The 23,737-nt window shown below is 34.9% G+C and overlaps 1 protein-coding gene across 2 annotated transcripts; it reads right to left on the reverse strand.

Annotated features, from left to right (window-relative positions):
* Window positions 1-4,645: 4,645 nt before the first annotated feature.
* On the reverse strand, window positions 4,646-17,379 carry mbtps2 (membrane-bound transcription factor peptidase, site 2). 2 transcript variants are annotated; one of them, NM_001025461.1, is given in 11 exon segments: window positions 4,646-5,565; window positions 8,259-8,334; window positions 8,572-8,767; window positions 9,095-9,189; window positions 10,990-11,170; window positions 11,243-11,361; window positions 11,502-11,629; window positions 12,675-12,778; window positions 12,897-13,035; window positions 14,918-15,066; window positions 17,184-17,379. In NM_001025461.1, coding segments are annotated over 11 exon segments (1,485 nt in total). In that variant the 5' UTR covers window positions 17,259-17,379; the 3' UTR covers window positions 4,646-5,342.
* Between the last annotated feature and the right edge of the window lie 6,358 nt (window positions 17,380-23,737).

The following is a 23,737-nucleotide window of genomic DNA, read 5'->3' on the forward strand; positions in this document are numbered from 1 at the left end:
CGCTGGTCTTGGATCCAATCAGTGACTCCACATAGTCTGAGGGCCTCGGGATGAGTATCCCCTTGTTGATATAATATATAATATGATAATAATATGTTTGGTGAAAAAGATCCCTAATGTCATCACCATCATACTATCTTAAATCTGAATCTAACACTTTTTGTATTAATGCAATCATTGAAAGGTTCTGTATATTTCATAGTTTAAATGACTAGAAATTCATGTTCTTTGTCGCCTCTGTCAGATTAATTTAGCTATTTAATATTTGTTGATGAATTGTTGGTCATGTGAAAAGGTAATCTGTAGTCTGCTTGTGTTTTAAGTGTTAGAAAAATATTGTTAAAAGAATCTTAGTGTTAAAAAAATCTCATTTGCTGTTTAGTGTCTTATGGTGTAGCCAATAAGTAATAAAGTGAAAAGTTGGGAGGTTGAAAAAAAAGTTTTTCCCTTCTAAATTTGCATCCTGTCCTCAAGAATCTTTCATAAGAGGGAAAAGTATCAAATTTCTACTTTCTAATCAAATGTATGACTGTTGTTACTGTTTTCAGTAATGTGCTAACTATATACCACTCATAACATCTCAAAAATTGTGGGTTTCATGACCATTTACCAAGGAAAAACCTGACAGTTCTGACAGTACAATATATTAACAGTCCAATAAAAATGTAAGGTGGTCCAAGAACAATCTACGAATCCCCTGCTAAACGTTCCTCAAGAGGAACTTTTGGGGTTTAAAGGTCATAAACTATGAGCACTTTAAAATATGAAGCATGAATAAAAAACCTCACAGTCCTGCAAGTTCAAACACATTCGGTTGGAAACGATAAATGCTGCCGAACTGACCACATAATTGCTGTCGTGTTCCCATAGAGGTTTGCAGCAGAGGGAAAGAGACATGCAGAAGCCATTAGCTCACTGACAGACATCATCGCTGAGATCCCTCCACAGTCCTTGAGAACACACACGCATATATACAACAAAACAAGCAGTGTCCATCAGCCAGCTAATGTACTACACCCTTTTCTATGACGCCTTTTCTGACATCAGATGAACCACGACATTATATTTTCCATTGGGATAAAATAACCTCCTTTTAGAGAACACAGGCATCATTTGAAGTCATTCCAACTTAAATTTCACCACCACCCAACCCTTTTCAGATCTTCTATGTATTCCAGTCTGATTGGTGGCTCAGTCAGTATTGTATATGTCTTTGAGAAGAAAATGCATCAAGAATGGATTACAATTATGTTTGGACTCTGAACATGACGACAAAATTATTTCCAACAACACTTGGACGAAACATTTTCCCTAAGGTCTAATTTTATAGGGCACTGTGCATAAACCGACAAAATTCAGCATCAGATGGGACAATACTGACATCTACTGGCAGATTATGTTCTGCAAGGTTATACGAGTCTGGTAATTCTATACAAATTAAAACATAATCAGTCGGTAAATATTGTTTAATGGTACTTTATTGCTTTAAATAACCTAAAATGCCAAAAATGGATGAAAATATATCAGGCCATTAGTCAGGGGGGATTCAGGTGGTTTGAAAGAACTAACCCCCACTGAAAAAGGTCCAGAATTTGCCATTGGTGCAGAATTTTTGCCTCTATTTTCTCATTTATCTTATTTTGACTGATATGCCATCATAAATTGTGTAAATAACCCATCAAATGTTTTAAGACCATGCAGAATATGACGTAAGTGAAGTCATGTTTTAATTGTTTTTTTAATTTAAATGGCCAAATTCTGACTGAGGAAAGTTGAATGTGCTGTCCAGCTTGTTATTTGTCTAATAAATGACAAGAGGCTACTTTTTTGTTATCCATATATCTTTATTATTAACCTTTAGGAAATATATTCTTACATCAAAAATTGTATTTTGATGACCATCCGTCAAGCTAATCCAGCTAAATATAGTGCTTAAAATGTCACTTAATAGAGTATTCAAACTTCATAACACTGTAAAAAAAATGCAGGGTTCCACACAATTCATTTATGTTGTCCCAACCCAAATAGATTAAGTTAACACTTTTAACAAATTTATGTGGATTGAACATAAAAAAATAAGTTGTCCCAATGATATCCCAAGCATTGTTGTTTCAGCTCATTTGAATTAAGTGGTTTGAACAAGTAAAACATTTTTTTTAAGTGAATTAAATAGAAAATGAGGTGAATGACTGCAAAAAAGACTTTTTGAAAAAAATGAACCACCCCTTTCTGCAGGCTGGCTACAGGCCTGTATATACTCATCGTTTACCAGAAAATGTATATTTATGCAAAAATCAATATTCTCCTTATGATATGCCCTTATTAATATATTTAAAAGAATGTGATCTCACTAAAATGTATTACATTTTACATTTGTTAAAGATAAATGTTTAACCTACTAAATTGGTTAAATCTAGAAAGATATTGGCAAATATAAACAGTATATTTAAATCACAATTTATATTTTTGGGCGGCACTGTTGTACATAAATCTTTTAAGTAGTCAATACTTAATTCTATTATTTAAATCTAAATAGGTCTGAATTTTATTTCAGTATATGAGATATTGTTTGAGTGAATGACATTTCAGTTGGTGTCTTCGGGAAAACTAGCATATTTTTTCTCTTCAAAACATATATAAATAAAAACATTTAATAAAAACACAAAAAATTAAAGCTACATCACCTTTGTAATCATGTTAAACTTATAAACCCCTTTTCATTTTTGACCCCTATACACTAGCTGACAAAAGTCTTGTCGTCAATGCCAGTTGTAAGAGCAACAAATAATAACTTGACTTCTAGTTGATCATTTGAAAAAGTGGCAGAATGTAGATTTTCCTGATGAATCATCTGTTCAACTGCATCCCATTCATCACAAATACTGCAGAAGACCTATTGGAACCTGTATAAACCCAAGATTCTCACAGAAATCAGTCAAGCTTGGTGAAGGAAAAATCATGATTTGAGGTTAAGTTCAGTATGGGGGCGTGCAAAAGATCTGCAGAGTGGATGGCAACATCAACAGCCTGACGGAACAAGACATTTGTGCTGCCCATAACATTACAAACCACAGGAGAGGACAAATTCTTCAGCAGGATAGCACTCTTTATACTTCAGACTCCACATCAAATTTCCTGAAAGCGAAGAAGGTCAAGGTGCTCCAGGATTGGCCAACCCAGTCACCAGACATGAACATTATTAAGCATGTCTGGGGTAAGATGAAGAAGGAGGCATTGAAGATAAATCCAAAGAATCTGATGAACTCTGGGAGTCCTGCAAGAACGCTTGCTTTGCCATTTCAGATGACTTTATTAATAAGTTATTTGAGTCATTGCAGAGATGTATGGATGCAGTCCTGCAAGCTCATAGAAGTCATACACAATATTAATTATTTTTCCACTGCATCATGCGTTTAAATTCTATACTGTACATCCTTTCTGTTAAGTAACAAGACTTTGTCAAAGCAAAATCAGACCTTACTGTCCTAATTAGATAATTAATAGTCAAGGCATGATCATGTTTTATTTTGGTAAAAATAAGTGTAATCTAGAGGCCTTTGCCTTTCATATAAGCCACTTAAGATACCATCTGATCAACTAGAAGTCAAGTTATTGTATTGTTCCTAAAACTTGGATAGGCGACAAGACTTTTGTCAGGTAGCATACATTATAAATCTTTCCATCTTAATTTTTCATAAATTTTCTATAGATTATAAAATGGTCATGATAATAATAATAATAATAATAATAATAATAATAATAATAATAATAATAATAATAATAATAATAATAATAATAATAATCACATTGTAAACTATCATGTGATTTCAGACATGAGGAAGTTTTATCAGACATACAAAACATGTTCAGAGCTGCAACCAAATACTCTCTGCAAACAAATAACTCGGTGACACAGGAAAGTTTATGTAAATGACTTTTATAAACATATTTACAACAGGCCAGGTAGGATGACAAAGACAACAAATTAAAAGAGCGAGAGAATGTGTGTGTGATAACAAGTAATAATTCCTAGTTTAGTGCAGCTCTAACCCACAGTCTGGCTAATTGTTGTTGGGTAAAATATTTCACAGTATACAGATCATAAACAATATGAATGCCTCCCAAGCGTATTTTAGCGAATGTTTCTTTTGGTATGTTGTATACGAGAACATCTTCACAGTTAACAGTTGTTTCAGAGCATATACCTCTGGTAAAATTAACAATCAGCCATTAAATCTCTGGCTAACCCACTAAAGCTACTCCCCAAAGCTCAAATCACTGCAGTAGTTTGTTTATTTGTGCCGTTTTCATGCTATATGTGTCCATTCGCTATATGTACATTTTAATTCTTGTTTTTTTTTTTTTTACATTAAATAAATTTCAGTCAGTTTGGCTGGTCATGTGGACTAAATGTACATTTTTTAAGGTTACTTCAAGACTAAATTTTTTTTCAAATGACAACATGTTTGTTTTTAATTCCTAAACTTTCCTACTGAGGTAAATAAAGTAATTGTTTTTATTTTTAAAGTACAGATGTTAAGGTTTGGGTTGAAGTGACATGAGTATTGATGAACTTTTCAATTTAAAACTAAAAGAGGATACTTCACCCAAAAATGAAAATTCTGTCAATATTTACTCAGTTTTATTTTTTTTTTAATTTCTGTTATTTTTTACTTTGCTTGTTCCAATCGTATCTGAGCTTCTTCTCCCTTTGAACAGAAATTAAGACATGTTGAAGAAAGCTGTAAACCTCTATCCATTGACTTCCATAGTATATGTTTTTCCTATTCAGATGTCAATGGTTACAGGTTTTCAGCTTTCTTAAAATATCTTCTATAGTGTTCAACAGAAGAAAGTTACTCATAAAGGTTTATAACCACTTGAGGATGAGTAAATAGCGAATAAATTTCATTTTGAGGTGAACTACACCTTTAAACCTACGGATATCATATGTATAAGGAAGACAAAAAGGCCAAACAGGCATTTAATGCCTTCAAAATCCATCATGTATTTGTTATTAAAGCTTCATTTGTGGGTTTGCATGATGAATCAGACACAATGTGATCACATATTGATCAGATACGGCACTATTGGCGCTGTCCTGAGGTCACATTGCAAAAGCACACAGCTTCAAGATCATCTTTACCGCTTGTTTCTATTCAAGCCAATCAAACCAAGATCACCAGTGTTCTCGGATAAAGCAACGATCTAAACCCTTTGGTTCTACAGCCTGACAATAACCAGCAAAGGTAAAACCACCCAGTGGTTTCCTCCATCAGTTCAAGAAGGCTATTGAATCAACATTTCCCCCAAACCGTCTGATTGGAGGAGATGGGTGTGTGTTACCGTGCCGTGACCATCCACAGGCCCAGAGCCACATTTGCTGCTAGAAGAGCACTGCCTCCCAGTAGAAAAAAGAAGCCGATCAGCTCTCGGTTGTTCCTCTCCTGGATAACGGAGCTCAGCGTGGCTTCGAGGAAGGCTGTGAGCATCCATTGACCGTCCAGAGCGAAACATGGAACTGCATTTACCACTGCAAGAGCCCCGGACAGTGAGACCAGGTATCTCAGAAACACAAGAAGTTAAGGATAGTAGAGTAATACGTGTTTGGCAAAACATATGGTCGAAATTTATGACTAAAGAAAATAAATAAGTATTGGACATGACATGTTTTTTCCTGGGAATAATATTTCTAAAGGAGCTGTTGATATGGTATTGGACCAGATTTTGGTAAAAAACCCAAAAATACAAACATAAAAATAAAATAAAACAAAACAAAACTGAACATTTTCTGAAAGTACTGAACTACTAAAATGTAATACTTTATAAAAAAGGTTTTTTTTGGTGATGCCAGCTTAAAGATGCCTCTCATATAGAGAATGAAGTCACACAAATTGCTCGGGTATGATTTTTCCACAGATTTTAACAGTGTAAAAAAATCTTGATGGTTCTGTGTGTTTTGTCAGTCAAATCTTTATTTTGTATTTTACATTGGATTCAAGTCTCCCAGATCAGTACAATTAAGCCGTTCAGGCCATAAAACACATATTGGTGGCTGGGGTTTTGAGTCAGTATTTCATAGACCCAAAATGAGTGGCTATGTTAGGTGACAGCGCCGAGCCAATCTAGCCACTGATGTGGCGTAACAGATAAATCTCTGAAAAAATGTCACAACCTTGGACATATTTGATGAATGAAATCCAGTGCTTACAATAGTTCTTAGAAATGAATGGAGTTGTAACATCTTGTTTTATTGATTATGCCTATTTTTCCAAGACGTAAAATAAGTCTTTTTAAACAACCAAAGAAATACGATGGCAAAGATGGCAGCTTAAATATGCCTGCCTTTTTTCACAGACTTCAACAGAGTGTAAAAATCTTGATGGTTCTGAGGGTTTTGTCTGGCCAAACTGATCTTTATTTTGTATTTTCTATTAGATTAAGATCAGGTGATTGGCTGTGCCATTCTACAGCTTGTTTTTTTTTCTCTGAAAGCATTTGAGTTTCCATGGCTGTGTTTTGGATCATTGACTTGCTGAAATATCCACTGTGGTGTCATCTTCATCATAATGCTAACATACATGTTGAACTGAAGCTGCTAATGTTAATTTACAATGATGAAGGGCAGAGGCTTGCTGAGGAACTACTGAGAGAATTCAGCTGCTGTCTGGGGTCTCTTTTACATCTGCCTTTCTTCATGTGTTCAATAACTTCCCTACATCATTACATTAGAAAAGTTATTGCAAATGAAACAAATACAAATTACATTTCAACTAAATTTTTATATTTTTATGTTTCTGTTGATTTATTTATTTTTTTGATTATTCAGATTAAATGACCTTCAACATGTTGTTATGGAACCAATTTAAGCGTGGGTGTTTAGTTCGGCTCATTGAAGTCAGATATTGACTTTAATCCTCTCCTTTTCTAAACAACTTTTATAAAACAGCCCCCAGGCCTGTAGCTAGGGGCGTTTCAGGTGGTTCAAAAAACCCACCCCTCACTGACAAGGGTCCAGAATTTTATCCCATACATGAGCTCATTTGACCTATTTTGATAATGAAATTAACCCATCGAAAAAGGACTTAAGACCAAGCGGAATCCTCTGTTGGCTGTCGCTTCAGTGTGACTTCAGCTATTCCATTTTGGCCAATGCAAACATGAGTTATTTTTATGAGCTCAACATCCAGCTGTGCAAGAAAACACACAATCTGATGTAAGTGTAGTCGTCTGTTAAGATATTGTTTTTAAATAGAGAAAACATTTTACAAGTAACCTTTATTGTAAATCTTGGACCTTATTCTTGAAACAAAAAATTACCAATAAAAAGGTGTGAAGCACCAAAAACGGTACATGTTAAAATTCTGTTAAATACATTATTGACTGTTGTTGTTATCCATGAATTTTCAAATGTTTTTTTTTTAATATAAAAATTGTAAAGCTCTATATTACTATTATTATTATTATTGTATTTATATTATTATTTAAATAGACAAGTTCTGACAGAGGAAAGTCGAATGTGCTGGCCAGTTTGTTATTTGCCTAATAAATGACAATAGGCTACAGTTTCTAATTTATAACTTTAACAGACAACTATTTTTTTTCTAATGATATATGATGTCATGTATTTGTATTTTAAAAATAAGTATTTTTTCACATTTATTTATTCTAAATCTTTAGGAAATATATTTGGTACTTCAAAAAGTGTGGTTATACTGACCATCCAACAAGCCAATTCAGCTAAAAATAGAGCTTAATTTTTTCTATTTAAAGTTTTTATATTTCTTTCAAATAAATGCAATGTAAACAATAATAACTGAAAATAATAACAATAATTGATATTTCAAAAATGAAGCTTTTCAAAAATGTAATAATATTTTATGAATATTTCTAAACCTGACTGAAAATAAATCAGACACACGGAATCAGCGAATCATTACTGATTTAACAGCTGAATCTCTCACTGAAGCGCAACTCATTTATTACTTATGTTTCATACCAAAGGGAACCAAGATCTACTACTATGATAAATACTGTAATGCGATTTAAATATTGATGGTCTTATTCCAACTGGTGACCAAAAATCTAAAAATATAAATTGTTCATGTTTTTCGCCTATTACCATGATCACATCACTAAAACCCATAACATTACCCTGCTTTAATAGTGAATCAACAAAATATGGAGCCTGTAATATTGCGGTAAATATTGATTGAAAGTTGATAATTATGTAAATGCTGACTGCATTTGAAGGATACTTGCAGAAGGTTTCCAGCATGACAGGCAAGTCTGGATGAAGAAAGCCCAGCCGAGGAACAAAATTGGTTAGACTCACTAAAATTAAAAAAAAAAAAAAAAAAAATTATATATATACATATACACATTATATATATATATATATATATATATATATATATATATATATATATATATATATATATATATATATATATATATATATACACATACATACATACATACATACATACATACATACATACATTTTATATGCAGGATCATATGAATGCAACAAAAAAAAAAAAAAAAAAAACAGAAGGTCATTTTTCTTACCTGAATACTGTAGGTGTGAAGAGTATCCGACAAAGAGCATGTCTGTTTGTGGAGGATGTTTGACCCGGATCAATCGGGTCTGGTTCTCCAGAGAAGGGATTAAACACAAGCTTGGGGTGAAGTCTGTTTGACAGTCTGTGTTGGTGTGACATGTACGACTCGCTTCAATGGTCTTTCTCACCGGCAGGCAGGCAAACTACAAAAAATAAAATAAAATAAAAAACTCTTTTCCATTGCTATTGTTAGATGAACTGGTGAATGTCAATAATGTGAAAATAGCATCTCTGTTTTCATTTCAAATATTACTGGTTATCTTTTTTAGATATGCAAAGGCTCCAACAGCAAGCTTTACATATTCAGTTTTAACAGACAGTGTTGAGGAATAACACAGTATTATCTGCCATTTCAAGTTTATATACCAGTAATAATAACTGAAGCAAACAGAATTGACTAATCTAAGCTTTATGAAAGTTCTACTTTAAATAAAAAAGTTTGTGTGCAAGTCAGAAAGAGTTTGTCTTACTAATTTGCTCTCCACGTTGTTACTGTAAGAGAAGCAGAGGTCTGTCAAGCTGTTGTTCCCACAGCACTCCATAGTGCCATCCAGACGCTTGAATGCTGAGTGAAAGGAAAATATAAATCAGCTAACACAGGGTTTCAGCAGGTTTCAGCGAGTTAAATATTCCTTTTTAAGACATTTTAAGACCATTATGAATAAAATTTTATTTTATTTTCCATACAGGGCTAAATGCTAAGGACCAGTTGGAAAAGATTTGCCCTAGCACACTTTATTTTTTTATTTAAGAAATTTAATAATAATAATCATTTAATAATTAAACATTTTAATATTTTAGTTAATTATGACCAAAATAATTTTAAATATTGTGTCAAATCAAGCAAGCTCTAGTTGTATTAATACAATTTTTTCAACATGAACTGTCTTTAAAAAAAGATAAAACAAGTGTTGTTGTAAGGAAAATAATTAAACCATACGGTAAACAGAGTTAAAAATTACATTCATAAATAAAAATTTAAAGGTTTTATTAAGATGGATTGTTAGTGAATGGATGGGTGATAATGGCCAGATTGGGTAGCTTTACATGAACAAATGAAAATTAAGACCTGTTCAAAAAAGATTTAGAACCTACAACACAATATTTTATTAAATGCTAGACTTTTATGATTTTGAGATTTAAGACTTTTTAAGACTCCAAGGACACCCTGTTACATATATTTGGAATTAATTTGGAATGTCTATTTTTAGTCAGATTAAAATGTTAATGTCTGAAAGTATTGTCTTATGCTTTTATTTGATCAAATATTCAGTAAAAACTAATATTTTGAAACATTATTACAATTAAAAATGTCAGTACTTTTATTTATTTTAAATAGTTTTTTCTGTGGTAAAAGGAATCATTTGGTCAAGCATATTTTGGGGATTCTTTGATGAAGAGAAAGAACAACATTTATTTTAAAAAATTAAATCACTTTTTGAATTAATTTAATGCATCTTCATTAAATAAAAGCGGTAATTTTCAATAAAAATCTTGATACCAATGTTTTTTTGAAGAAAGAACTAAATTCCAAACAAAATCAGTCCAGAATGAACTTTGTCTGGAGTTTGTTTTAGAGCACAGAAGCTTTCTGAAAATAAAAGTTTGCTTCAGTTGGTAAACATATTGGGACTAATTTTCTGTGGTCATGATGTTATACTGCTTCAACTTTTTTTGTTCACCAATTTTTTTCTGATTTATATTTCTGGTCTGTTGAGGTCAGATGTCGCCAGTTAAAAAGAGAACACCAAAGTGCAGCTTTATCATAGAATAAAAATATATTCAAACTGAAAACAACACATGCACTTCTTTTTCATGTTTAATGCTATAAAGCTGCTTGTTTTAAAGCAGAGATGGAGTAGGACCCGTAGCCAAAGTATGCCCATTGTACCCTTTGATTTAGCCCAGCTTTCCATCTGAGAAAAGAGTGAGAATGATGGAGAGTGTTTGGAGCATTTTATTGCCACGAAAAAACTAAGTGAAATTAAATGTTTAAATTAAATGGTGTAAATGAATCTGATGTTTAAGATGTAAATACTGTCACTCGATAGAGGACTATGCAGAAGACATGCAAATCAAGGCAGGAACTAGTGTAAAATATAATGTGTAAGTTAATATAAAGCAATGTTTTCTAGTTATTTTAAAATTTAAGTAAATAAATTAGGAATTTACTTACTGCAAATATATTTACCGTCAGCCCACTAGCATCAATAAAAAATATTCAGCCAGACAGTTACCTCAGGAACATGGTTGGTGTTTGGTTATTTACTAGCAGTTTACCATTGCAACCATAACTTCAAACTTCATTTTACTCGTAAGAAAAAAACTGAAAAAAGAGCTTCTGGACTTTATACGAGATAAGTACCTCTTCCTTGCGTGTAGCTGAGATGGAGTTTGGCAGTGTGGACGCAGTAGCCTGTCTGAGGATTATGGGATAGATGCTGAACGCAGCTGTGCCAGTCCTGTACACCCCGAACTGTACAGTCTTCCAGCTGTGTGATCAGATCACCTAAAAATAGCCCACGAGGTCCACTCGAGGGAGAACCCTGCAAAAAAAAAAACAACAACTAAGGATCCAGTCAGAGCATTAAATTGGAGGAAGATAAAGATAAACTGACCTCCACCACCTCAGTGACCAGCGCTCCTGCTCCGGTGTAATAGAAGGGAAACAGAAAGATGGGCAGCAAGAACAGGAAGCTGAGAGCCACAACACACAGCATGAAGTTGTGCCAGACTCCTGGAGAAAAACAACACAGAAAACTGACTTTTTATAAAATGTGACTGAGAGATAAATGTCTGGGGTTTCAAATGAAGTGTGTTTTATGAATTTCAAATGCAAGGTTGTGTTTGTATAATGTGTGGTTTAAGAAGTCTTACCAGCGCAGAATATTCTGAGCTGCTGGACTGGAGAGATGAGGTTCAGATGTGTGGTGAAGAGATCCACAAACGCTCCGGGATAAATCACAAACATGAACATGCCAAAACCATTCAGCCTCACCTGCTCCCTGAGGAACACATGCAGAAATTAATATTTGCATGTTAAAGTAAAACAAGCTGCTTTACAACTATTCATTCCTGCAATGACAATGCTTGACTTTCAGCACCCATTATTACTTCAGTTTTAGTTCATCTTCTGTTCAAGAAACATTTCTTTATTTCCTTCCTTGGGCTAAGTCCCTTATTTATCAGGGGTCGCCACAGCTGAATGAACCGCCAACTATTCCTGTTTTATGCAGCAGATGGCCTTCCCGCCACAAAGCAGTATTAGGAAACACCCATACACTCTTGCATTCACACACTCACTCATACACTACGGCCAATTTAGTCAATCTAATTCATGTATAGCGCATGTCTTTGGACTGTGGGGTAAATTAGACCATCAGGAAGAAACCCACACGAACACAGGGAGAGAAACATTTCTTTGTTTTCGTGAGTTGTGGTGCTTAATATTTTTCTTGCACTGTCACACAACTTCTTAAAGAACTCATTCAATCTTACCTGCTCCCAAAGACAAACATGCAGAAATAAACATTTACACTACATGTAAGGCTTTCCAATAGAACAGCCCACTTTCGCAGCAATTTACGTAGATTTCACGCAGACTTCAGAGAATTTTACTATTCAAATTAGGTAAGATTCGAGTCTGTGACCCAGAACTTCTGATAATACTTTAAAATGACTCACTTTGTTTTCTCTTACAAATGTGGATGCAAACTTTAAAGTAATGTAAATATAAATATGGGACACAACAAACAAACAATAGTTGACATTAGAACTCTTCAGAAAACAGACAAAATATTTGCATTAATGCAAAAGTTTTCTTCTGTGCAGATTTAAATACTTGATTTGACAATCACTCATCCTATTTTTACTCCATTAAGGGCACATTTTCATCTTAAAGCTACAGTGCGTCATTTCTGCACCATGCTTCGTTTTCCAATGTTAAAAACAAATGATCCTATCTCAGTTTAAAATGGGACAAGTGTTGACATATTTAGAGCTGCTGCTGCTGCTACAGAAATACCACCGATCAGAAAGATGATCAGTTACCTCAGTGCTGCCACCCCATGGCCAAACTCATGTATGACTCCACTGACCAAGATAGCGATGAAAAAATAGGCCAGTTGACTGACAGGAAGATTTACACCAGGCACCTGATAATACAGCAAAAGACATGACTGTAATATTCAGGGTTTTACACTATCATCATTCCTGGCAGAAATACAACAGCATCCTCTTCTGATTTCTGTCAACTGCTTCTGTACTACTCACCACCACTTGCAAAACCTGTTCGTGGGACCCGTCCGGTGTGTCTGCCATCATCTGATGCAGAGTCTGCAGTAATGTTTTGCTCAGGAGAACAACTGAGCCAAACATCGCCAAAACCCCGAACACCATACCAGCACTGAACCTGAAAAATCATATAAAAACACACTGTTATATACAGTTGAAGTCATTATTAGGGTGGCTAATAAAAAAAAAATCTATTATTTCCCAAATGATCTTTAAAAGAGCAAGGAATTTTTCACAGTATTTCCTATAATATTTTTTTTCTTCTGGATAAAGTCTTACTTGCTTCATTTAGGCTAGTATAAAAGCAGTTTTTAATTTTTTCAAAAACATTTTAAGGTCAATATTATTAATTTTTTTGATAGTCTACAGCACAAACCATCATTAATATTAGTATCTTGAAAAATTTCTAGTCAAATTTTATGTACTGACATCATGGCGGATAAACGCAATCAGTTATTATAAATTACTTATTAAAACTATTATGTTTAGAAATGTGCTGAAAAATCTTCTTTCCAATAAACAAAAATTGGGGGAAAAACAGGTGGTTGTGGGGGGGGGGGGGGGGGGGGGGGGTTCGGCTAATAATTTATGAGGGACTTTTACTGTATTTATGTATTTATTCTTTGTAATATACTTTTTGCATAGGGATCAAAGACATGTTGGAGTTAAATTTACAATGATTCCTATTCATAAAGAATATATTAAATAAAAGTATAGTGTCTACTTTAATGTTTCAAATAATTTATGTGTTGGGAAAAAAGTCAATATACGGGTGAAATAATGTTCCATTATTATTCAGGATAAAATATATATTAATGTTACAATGAAAAAACATACTTTAACCTGTTCTTATTTTAATAAATAATAAACAAAAAAGCATTAAAAGATCATAGATCTGGTGCTTTTTAAGTTGGTGGTAAAGTACAAATATCAAATATTTAAAATCAGAGTTAATGGCAATTTATGGGCTGCATATATATATATATATATATATATATATATATATATATATATATATATATATATATATATATATATATATATATATATATATATATATATATATATATATATATATATATACTATTCATTTATAAAATAATCACTATGTTATTTGACATTTGATTTTTCAATTTCTCAACCTGAATACTGTTAGACGCCATGGAAAACCGCTAAGCACTTTTCTTTCATTTTTTTTTTTGCTCTGTCGTATTTATATATGATTGTAGTTTTTTACATTTTATGTAGCTGCACTGCATAGAAACAGACTTGATCACACCGGTACATCTAATGTGAATATTTTTTTCCAAATAGAGCTATTCAAATCATATTCCGATCACAACATATATCACAGCAAAACAAAATATCGCAATGTCAGATTTTCCCAATATCGCACAGCCCTAATATATATTTGGAATATACTTTTTTTGCAACAGTGAATGACTTTTAGAGGCTTTCCTCTGCAAATAAAGTTAAAGTTGTTGTTTTTTTTATGGTTGAAACTTCTTTTTGTCTTTGACCCAAAATATACACAGACTTTTGCATACACAAACCTTTATAGATTTTAATAACATCTTTTAACATTTACAACATTTAAAAACCTTCAGTATATTTTCAGGTTTTATTTTTTAAAATCTACTATGATTATTGACACAGTGAAGGAGAATAATGTGTCTGTGAATAATGTGTTGGTAAGTGTTTGGAGGATGGTTACCCATAATGCCCTGCTGTAACCAATGCACTCATCATAAGCAGCTTAGGATTTTTTTAATGAGTAGAGCTTTATGTCCTGAACATTTTTTAGAAATATTATCACAGTGGATTTAATATGGCAACAGCCACTCGGATGGAAAGCAAAGCAGAGAAAGCATGAAAGGTTTACACCTGTTATATGTACTGCTGCAATTTATAGCAATAAGCATTTAAGTACTCCAAAAAAGCATCACTGTCATCTAAATATTCAGTATAAGTGATATGAGGACAGTTATTAATAATCATACCAGATGTAGAGAAAGTGAGGGTTGAGATGAGCACATCTGGCAAACAGACGGTTGAAGATGCCCGTGTGCCACTTGATATGGAAGGGAGATAGTGTGAATCCATTCGAGGATAACCATGATTCATAGCGGTTCTTTACCGAACTGGATGACTGAAGGTGAAACAGACAGAAGGAGATGTTATTATTTGATAGAAGATAGAGTAGGTTATGACAGAATTATTAAACAGTGCTTTAGTTTAATAATATCTCATTTGAAACTTGTAGAAAAAACATGTATATAATATTTTTATGAAACAAAACACACCACAGCTGATGGAAATGCTGTTTACAAGATGCCAAGATCCGGCCGAAGCCATTTTTACTTAAAACTTCTACATTAAATACATTAGTATTATTATATGGTATTAATGCAAGTAAATAGAGTAAAAAACTAATAGTAGTGAACATATTTCCTTTGTTGACTGATTACATTAAAATGTTTTTTTTTTTCTAAAATGTTGTGTTTAGATGTGCAAATGATAAATTATTTCATTTTATATGCACTATATTTAGCCTGAAGAGCAAATCTGTGCGTGATAGTTTTTATCCTGTCATTGACTTTTGAATAAGACCATATTTTAAATACTATTGATAGCTTGTATGTAATAATAAATCTATACATAGTTAAACTAGCACAAAATGTTAACAATATAACTATTACAACAAACTGTGCAATAGTTATTTAAGTATTTATTTATTTCCTTCTGTTATTTGTTATTGGGTTATTTATTCATTCATTTTCTTTTCGGCTTAGTCCCTTTATTAATCTGTCACCACAGTGGAATGAACCACCAATTTATCCAGCAAATGTTTTAAGCAGCGGATGCCCTTCCAGCTGCAACTCATCTCTGGGAAACATCCATACACACTTCTTTACACTAATACACTACAGACAATTTAGCTTACCCAATTCACCTGTACTGCATGTCTTTGGACTGTGGGGGAAAACCACCTAACGCTGGGAGAACTTGAATGAATGAAGAAAGTTAACATGTGTAATGGATGTGACCAAAAAAAGTCTGCTAGTTTACAGTAATGTAATGTTTAGTCATATAGCGCATTTATTGTTTATATGGCCATACACCCAAAGTGCTTCACAATCATAAGTGGGGTCTCTTCACACCACCACCAGTGTGCAGCATCCACTTGGATGATGTGACGGCAGCCACAGGACAACGGCGCCAGTGCGCTCAACACACACCAGCTATTGGGGGAGTGGAGAGACAGTGATAGAGACAATTCGGTGGATAGGGATGATTGATTTGGTTTCCCAGAGATGTACACTATACAATGCTGTGAATTAAACTGCAAAACCCAAAAGGAACAATGCTAATCTAAAGAATAAGAGTCGGCTCATTATAAAACAAAAATGATTGATTTTACTTTATTTTACATTTTTGTATTTATAAGGAGAAAACTTTGTTATAGATGTGACAGATGTGAAATTCCCACTTGTATTACTTTGGTAAATTAAATTAAATTGTTTGAGGCATTTTTAAAGTATTTTACAGTCCTGTAAAACACAAGCCTACACACACACACACACACACACACACATAAAAAAGAAGAAAAAAAAACATAGAAAGGGTTTCGCTATGTTAGTTATTTTTTTTCATGGCAAGGTTGACATTTGCATGGAACTGCTCATATTTGTATTTTAAACGTGAATGATATGTTCATACATACCTGGTTTGATATAACATTTAACTTTGGATTTACAGTTGATTGTATATTCGCACATATATACATTCTCCTCAAAAATATAACTTTATAAAAGTATTCTTTGCTAACACTAAATATTAAAATCATACTAACAGCCAACGGCTTTTATAGTACAACATTGTACACAGTCAAATAAATATGACTCATTTTGTTTTGAAGTCAAACTTGCATGTGACTTTAGACCGAATATTCAAAGTACCATGGTGAATACAGGGAGCAGGCCACATGTTGTCACTGATTAAACGCGTGAATATAAAACCAACTTTACCTCAATTACAGATATAAATGAAATATACAACGATATGTAAATATGGTAACAATCTTGTACTATAGCATTATTTTAGTGCGGAAGTTTTCTTATATCAATAGACAAAAGAATTATATTCGCGATAGAAATAATCAATAAGGAGGGATTATTTTAAAGAGAAAATATCGTTTTGTTCTGTATGTATACTACTTTACACGTTAACTGGAGTCTGTGTGGTTTAATGTTGAGATCCGCCTACCCGCAGCAGCGTATCCGCCAGATACACGGTACACCAGCCGCCCATCACACACACCACCACCGCTATGGGGATCATGGCACACCGGGCTGCATGCGTCTAAAACACACACCAATTCCAGGGCAATTTCGATTGTCCAGCACGGCTCTGCACATCCACTGTGTACAAAACACCAGTGGAAGCCGTCGCTTCCGCGTGTGCGTGGGTGACGTTGTCAAAACGCAGTACTACTAATCGAGGCAGACTGTTTACTTTGGCCGAAAACAAAGTGGCTGGTAGCAGAGCAATCGAACGCGGAGACTCGTTTTCACGAATCGGTTCTTTTGAACAACTTGCCAATTAAACGATTTAGTGATTATTTCCTCCATCGCGTTTTATTTAATTTCACCTAAAAATACTTGATTAGTTTATTCCATCTAGGCCGGTGATCTCAAACTCAATTCCTAGGGCCACAGCTCTGCATAATTTTGCTTCAACAACCTCCAACTCACACCTGCTTAATACTCTAGTAGTCTTGAACACCTTGATTAGTTGGATCAGCTGTGTTTGACTTGAGTTGGAGCAAACTGTGCAGAAATGCGGCCCTCCAGGAATTGGCCCATGATCTAGGCCAGTGGTTCCCAAAGTGGTGGTCGATCGGGACCCCTTGGGGGGTCGCGGAACAATGACAGGGGGTCGTTTGGTGATTTCAAAAAGTCAAATTTTATCAAACAATTAGAATTATCTACTGCAATAGATTGATTTTAAAGCACCAGGTTAAACCTTTATGGCACTCAAATACATAAAAAAAATAAATACAGACCACAACTGATCATGGAGGATAATGTCCAAGTGGCAGACTCCAAAATTAAGCCAAGAATACTTGTGCTGTAACCATTGTGCCCACCAGTCTTATTATGTGAAGTTAATAATAAATTAAACAAATAAATAAATGACTATAAAATATGTTAGACTGTTGCACTTTTTTATGCTTATGTTTTGGCCTATTATTGTGTGTGCAGGGTTTGTATATTTACAGCATACCCACCTCCGAGAACAATGGGGATCACAAGCCACTGGCATTGTTATTTTGGGGGTTGTGGGCGGAAATGTTTGGGAACCCTTGATCTAGGCCTATAAGTGTTGATAAACCTACAATACAATTTCCAGCACATTTAATTTTTTATAGTTGTAGTTTCTAAAGAAATGTAATTTCTTAAAACTTGGAAAGTGTAACATCCTAAATTTAGTAAAAATAAATAAATAAATAAATAAACAAATCTTTGAGTCCAAACAGAGACTACTTTCAGCTAAACAAATTAATTATAAAAAAAAAACATGGTTAGTTTGTTAGCTAACCACTGTGGCTTTGCTAAACTAACAATTATTTAACCATGTTATTTGCAGTATTTATAGCTAGAAATAATCAATGAGCCAAAAACACTAGGTTATTCATTCATTCATTCATTCATTTTTTTTCCAGCTTAATCCCTTTTTTAATCCGGGGTTGCCCCAGTGGAATGAACCGCCAACTTATCCAGCATATGTTTTACTCAGTGGATGTCCTTCCAGCTGGCAGCAACCCATCTCTGGGAAACATTCATACACACTACGGACAATTTAGCTTACCCAATTCACCAGTGCCGCATGTCTTTGGACTATCGGGGGTACCGGACCACCCGGAGGAAACCCACATGAATGTAGGGAGAACATGCAAACTCCACACAGAAACGTCATCTGACCGAACCAGCAACCTTCTTGCTAGCTGTGAGGCGACAGCACTACCTACTGCTCCACAGCGTCGCCATACGCTAGATCACATATATACTAATTTAAATAAGGGAATCATCAAGTGATGCATGAATTGCTGATTTGAGAGCAGCTCTAAATTATCTAAATTATTATTTAAACTAAATTTGCTTGTGAAGCAATACATAGTAAATTAGGATTTATGCATAGGTCAGATGCCAATTATTTCATGATGGATAGTAATCGAAGGATAGTAAGTTTACTGGCATGTTTGTATGTATGCAAACATCAGAGGTTGTATAGCCTTGGCCATAAAAATCTCTGCTTCAGAACGATCAAACCATCTCTGCTTACCACAGAATCATACAAATCTGGCACATGTGCATGATGTTGGCATGAACAAAGTGCATCAATTTCTTTTAAACACTTTTGACTCAGATCGTCGCCTTCCATACTTAAAATTGAAGCATGTAGATTGCTGAATAATCTAGATGTGTCAAAGGTCAGAATTTAGACACAGAGCCAGACACACACATTCCCTCAGGAATCATGCACCACTATTTTTAATGCATCTGAAAAACTGATATGTGCTTTTATTTGCATTTTCTCCAGCATGAGATGTCACCTCATTTCAACCATAGACCTATCTATGAAGTAGTTTCCACCAGAACAAATTTGTCCTTCACTTTAATAATTTTACCTCTGTGGCTTTTGTACACACAAGACCTACATTAAATGTGCAATAATATAGTCATATCAGGCATTTCTGTTGACTTATATGCAAATGATGGCAGTCAACCAAAAACAAAAAAATGTAAAAAGTGCAAAATTTCTTGTTAAATGGCCAGTGTTTTAAGTGTAATGGCTTTTATTGTAAAGCACAATGGAACAAATGACAAGTTCAAAGGTTAAATCCCAGATAAGTCCCCTCAAACATTTCCATCCAACTGCTCAGGCCTCAGGCTCCTTAAAGGTTTTATGAAATGATTTATTATCTGAAATGCCTGTCAAGATAGACAGCAATTACGGCACACATAAGAGAGCAGGCCGTGGGCTTCATAATTCACAGGACGGAAAGACTCACGCTTACTCGTTATAATAACCCACAACTCACCTTTTGTGACCTGTTAATGAAATTCAGCAACATTTGCATTGTTCAACCACCCATACGGCCACTTTCAAGTCACACTGTGAAGGATCTTTGCATGCAGTTGTTACATTCATAGATGTGCATAGACGCCACACAAGATGGCTCCAGACAACAATGACACTTAACAGTAAAAAAACATTTATTTTAAGATGCCACTATCAAGCTGCCTTTGGTTGCAAAACCCACCAAGATACATTTAAACTTCTGAATAGATACGAGAATGCTGTTCATATTTTATGTGTACAATCTAAAATATGCTGGGGTGTCATAATCTAACTTTAGGGGTCAAATATGGAGAAACCCATCATGGGGTATTTTTATTTAATTCATTACGGTGGCTTGAGAAAGCCAACTGTTAAACTACATACACCTTATTATTCTTCCGTCTTCTTAGACTATTGTAAAAACTCTACACCTCCAAATTTTAGCTACTGATATAAGTTGCAATATCTTTTCCAACTGATCTGACTTTCGGTTTTTCGAAAATTGTCCTGGAAAGTCCCATAAACATACTAACAATATACAAATCCATACTAAAAACACACTAAAAAACATAGTAGCAACATGCTAATTCATACTAAATTTATTTTAACAACATGCAAGTTTATACTAAAAACTTGCTAGCAACATGCTACTTCATACTGGATCCATGCTATACAAATGCTAATTTATGCTAAAACATGCTAATTCATACTAGAACTATGGTAATTTATGTTAGTAACTACCTAGCAACTACTTAGAACACATTAGCAACTACCCAGCAACACCTAGCAACCACCTAACAACCACTCAGAACACCCTAGAAACCACCTGACAACACCTTAGCAACCACCTAGAACACCTTAGCAGCTGCCAAGCAACACCTTACCAACTACTCACAACACCCTAACAACCACCTAGCAACAGCTCAGCAATGACCTAGAACACCTGCATCATAGCATCCACCTAGCAACATGTCAGCAACCACCTAGCAACCACTCAGAACACTCTAGCAACCACCTAGCATTACCTTAGCAACTACTTAGTATCGCCTTAGCTACTGCCTATAGCAACCAATAAGAATACACCAGCAACACCTTAGTGATGGCCTACTGTAGAACACCTTAGAAACTGCCTAACAACACTTTTAGCAACCACCTAGCAACAGTTTAGCAACCACCTAGCAACACCTTAACAACCACCTTAGCAACTGCCCAGCAACCACTCAAAACACCCTATTGCAACAGCTTAGTAACAACCTGGAACATCCTAGCATCCGCCTAGCAATGCCTTAACAACCACTCAAAACACCCTAGAAACTACCAAGCAACGTCTTGCAACCACATAAAACACCACATAGCAACACCTTAGCAACTGCCTAGCAACCACTCAGAACCCCTTAGCAACCGCCAAGCAACACCTAAGCAACCATTCAAAACACCCTAGCAAGGCCTTAGCGACCATGCAAAACAGCCTAACAACCGCCTAGCACCACATTAGCAACCACTCAGAATGCCCTAACAACCATTCAGAACACCCTAGCAACCACTTAGCAACACCTTAGCAACCGCTCAGTACCCCTTATCAACAGCCTAGCAAGAAACATGCCAATCCATACTAGAAACATGTAACTGTTTCAAACTTCGTAAAAAGTACTTCAGTTATTTAAACTTTAAAACTATTTTAAACTTTCAGACGAGACTTTCTCAAGCCACCATAAAGTTTGTCTACGAACTTTACTTTTCTAGTTTTATGCTACACTTTTTAACCCAACAGTTGTATTTGTCCATATTCGACCCTTCAACAACATTTTAGATTGTTATTCAACATTTAGAGTGTATTAACTTCAATGTTGTGTTAGCTAATGCCTTCATCTTATTGCATTGTGTTTACCAAAATAACTATTGCACATATTAAAATTATCTACATTAATGTATTACTCACACAGCGTACTCTCAAATGCCCCCAGCCTGGTTTACATACAGTATTGTGGCCTATGGAAACAGCTGCTAATGAGGCATCTACAGTATATATCTATGGCTACATTCACTTTAAAAATTATTCCAATCCACAAATACTTGACCGTTAAACCACATAGATATATCTGTTTAGGCTGCAGTGCATGCGGCTGGCAGGAGGAGCAGGAAGTGCGTGATGCCAGGTGGAGGAGGAGAATTCAGGTGAAGATTTGCATAGCTCTGTGGCTGTACAGAACACTTTTTCCCATCAGCTACAGTTCGGAAGAGGTTTATCCACAGCACTGAGGAAATTGGGTGAGCAGGATCTCACAGCAAGTCCGAGCGGCACCAGGTAAGGTCAAATGATGTCTTATTTTTGGCTGTTTTATTGTTGTGGTTTGATGTTCTGCTTTGCAAATGTTTAGTTTAGTACATACAGTACTATAGTACATACATATATGTGTTAGTAGCACAACTGCATGCATTCTGCTTGTCTGTGCAATCAAATCTACCTATTTATGTTAAAAAGATTACATTTTCCAGTGAGTTTGCAAGCAACTTGTTTATATTTGTCCAGTTGTGGGTTAAAAGTCAGCCTATGACTGAAGATCTGAAATGCCTCTACTGCACATGCAACTTCCAATATTTGGTTATTATACCAGTCTGGTTAAGGGTAGGAATCAGCATATACTGTTGCTGAAGACATGAAATGCCTGTAAACTGGCAGTGCTGCTATCAGACGCTTGAGTTTGAGAAATAGTTCACCCAGAAATGTGAATTCTGTCATTATGGTGGCTTGAGAAAGCCAACATACTGTTTTACTACAAAACCTCTTCTTCTGAGACTAATTTCTATAAGCATCTCCTCCTAGACCATTCATACTACATCCACCAAACTTACTCCAAACCTCGAAACTGGTCTGACTCAGGTTACCATATCTTTTCCAACTGAACCGACTTACTTTTTCCGGAAACTGACCCGGAAAATTCAGAAAAGTCCCATTGACTTAACATTGGACCAAATTTTATGACCTCATAACTATGCACTAGACTATCATACAGACTTAAGGCTACGCTCATTTAACTCAGACTATCAATCTGCCAATCACCGATCACCTTTCAACGTACTAGTCATGCCCTAGCAACCACTTACGGGACCCTAGAAACTGTCCCATAGACTTCCATTGTAAAAAAAACTGCCATTGACTTTACATTGGACATACTAACGACATACCAATTCATGCTAACAATAAACCAATCCATACTAGAAACATACTAATCATACTAGAAACATACTAACAACAAACTATAAACATACTAGTATCAACATTGAAAGTAAACTTTTAACATTTTTAATATATCTTCGTCCGTGCACTCAAATGCACTCAAATTCTACTAAAAAATGTCTCAATTTTCCTGGTGAATATACTTTAAACTTCCATCATTTGTTCTTACCTGTCCTGTATGGGTCACAATCACCCTTTAATATCTAAAACACCTCTAAACTGGCAACCGGTGTGCTTGCATTACACACCTTGTGCTCTCAGATGCATCTGATTCTGTTGAAAAAGTCTCATTGAATTTACATTGAGCTTCTATAATTTGTTTATACCTGTCCGGTTGTGGGTCAAAGTCAGCCTAGTTTTGAAACTCCTCTAATAAACTGGCGGATCTGCTGCCGCTGGGAATGGGGCGTCATGTCAAAGCGCGTCCAATCAGATGTTTCCCTGAGCTCCGCGTGCT

The sequence above is a fragment of the Danio rerio genome, chromosome 24 (genome assembly GCF_049306965.1).
Source record: "Danio rerio strain Tuebingen ecotype United States chromosome 24, GRCz12tu, whole genome shotgun sequence".
NCBI classification, from domain to species: domain Eukaryota; kingdom Metazoa; phylum Chordata; class Actinopteri; order Cypriniformes; family Danionidae; genus Danio; species Danio rerio.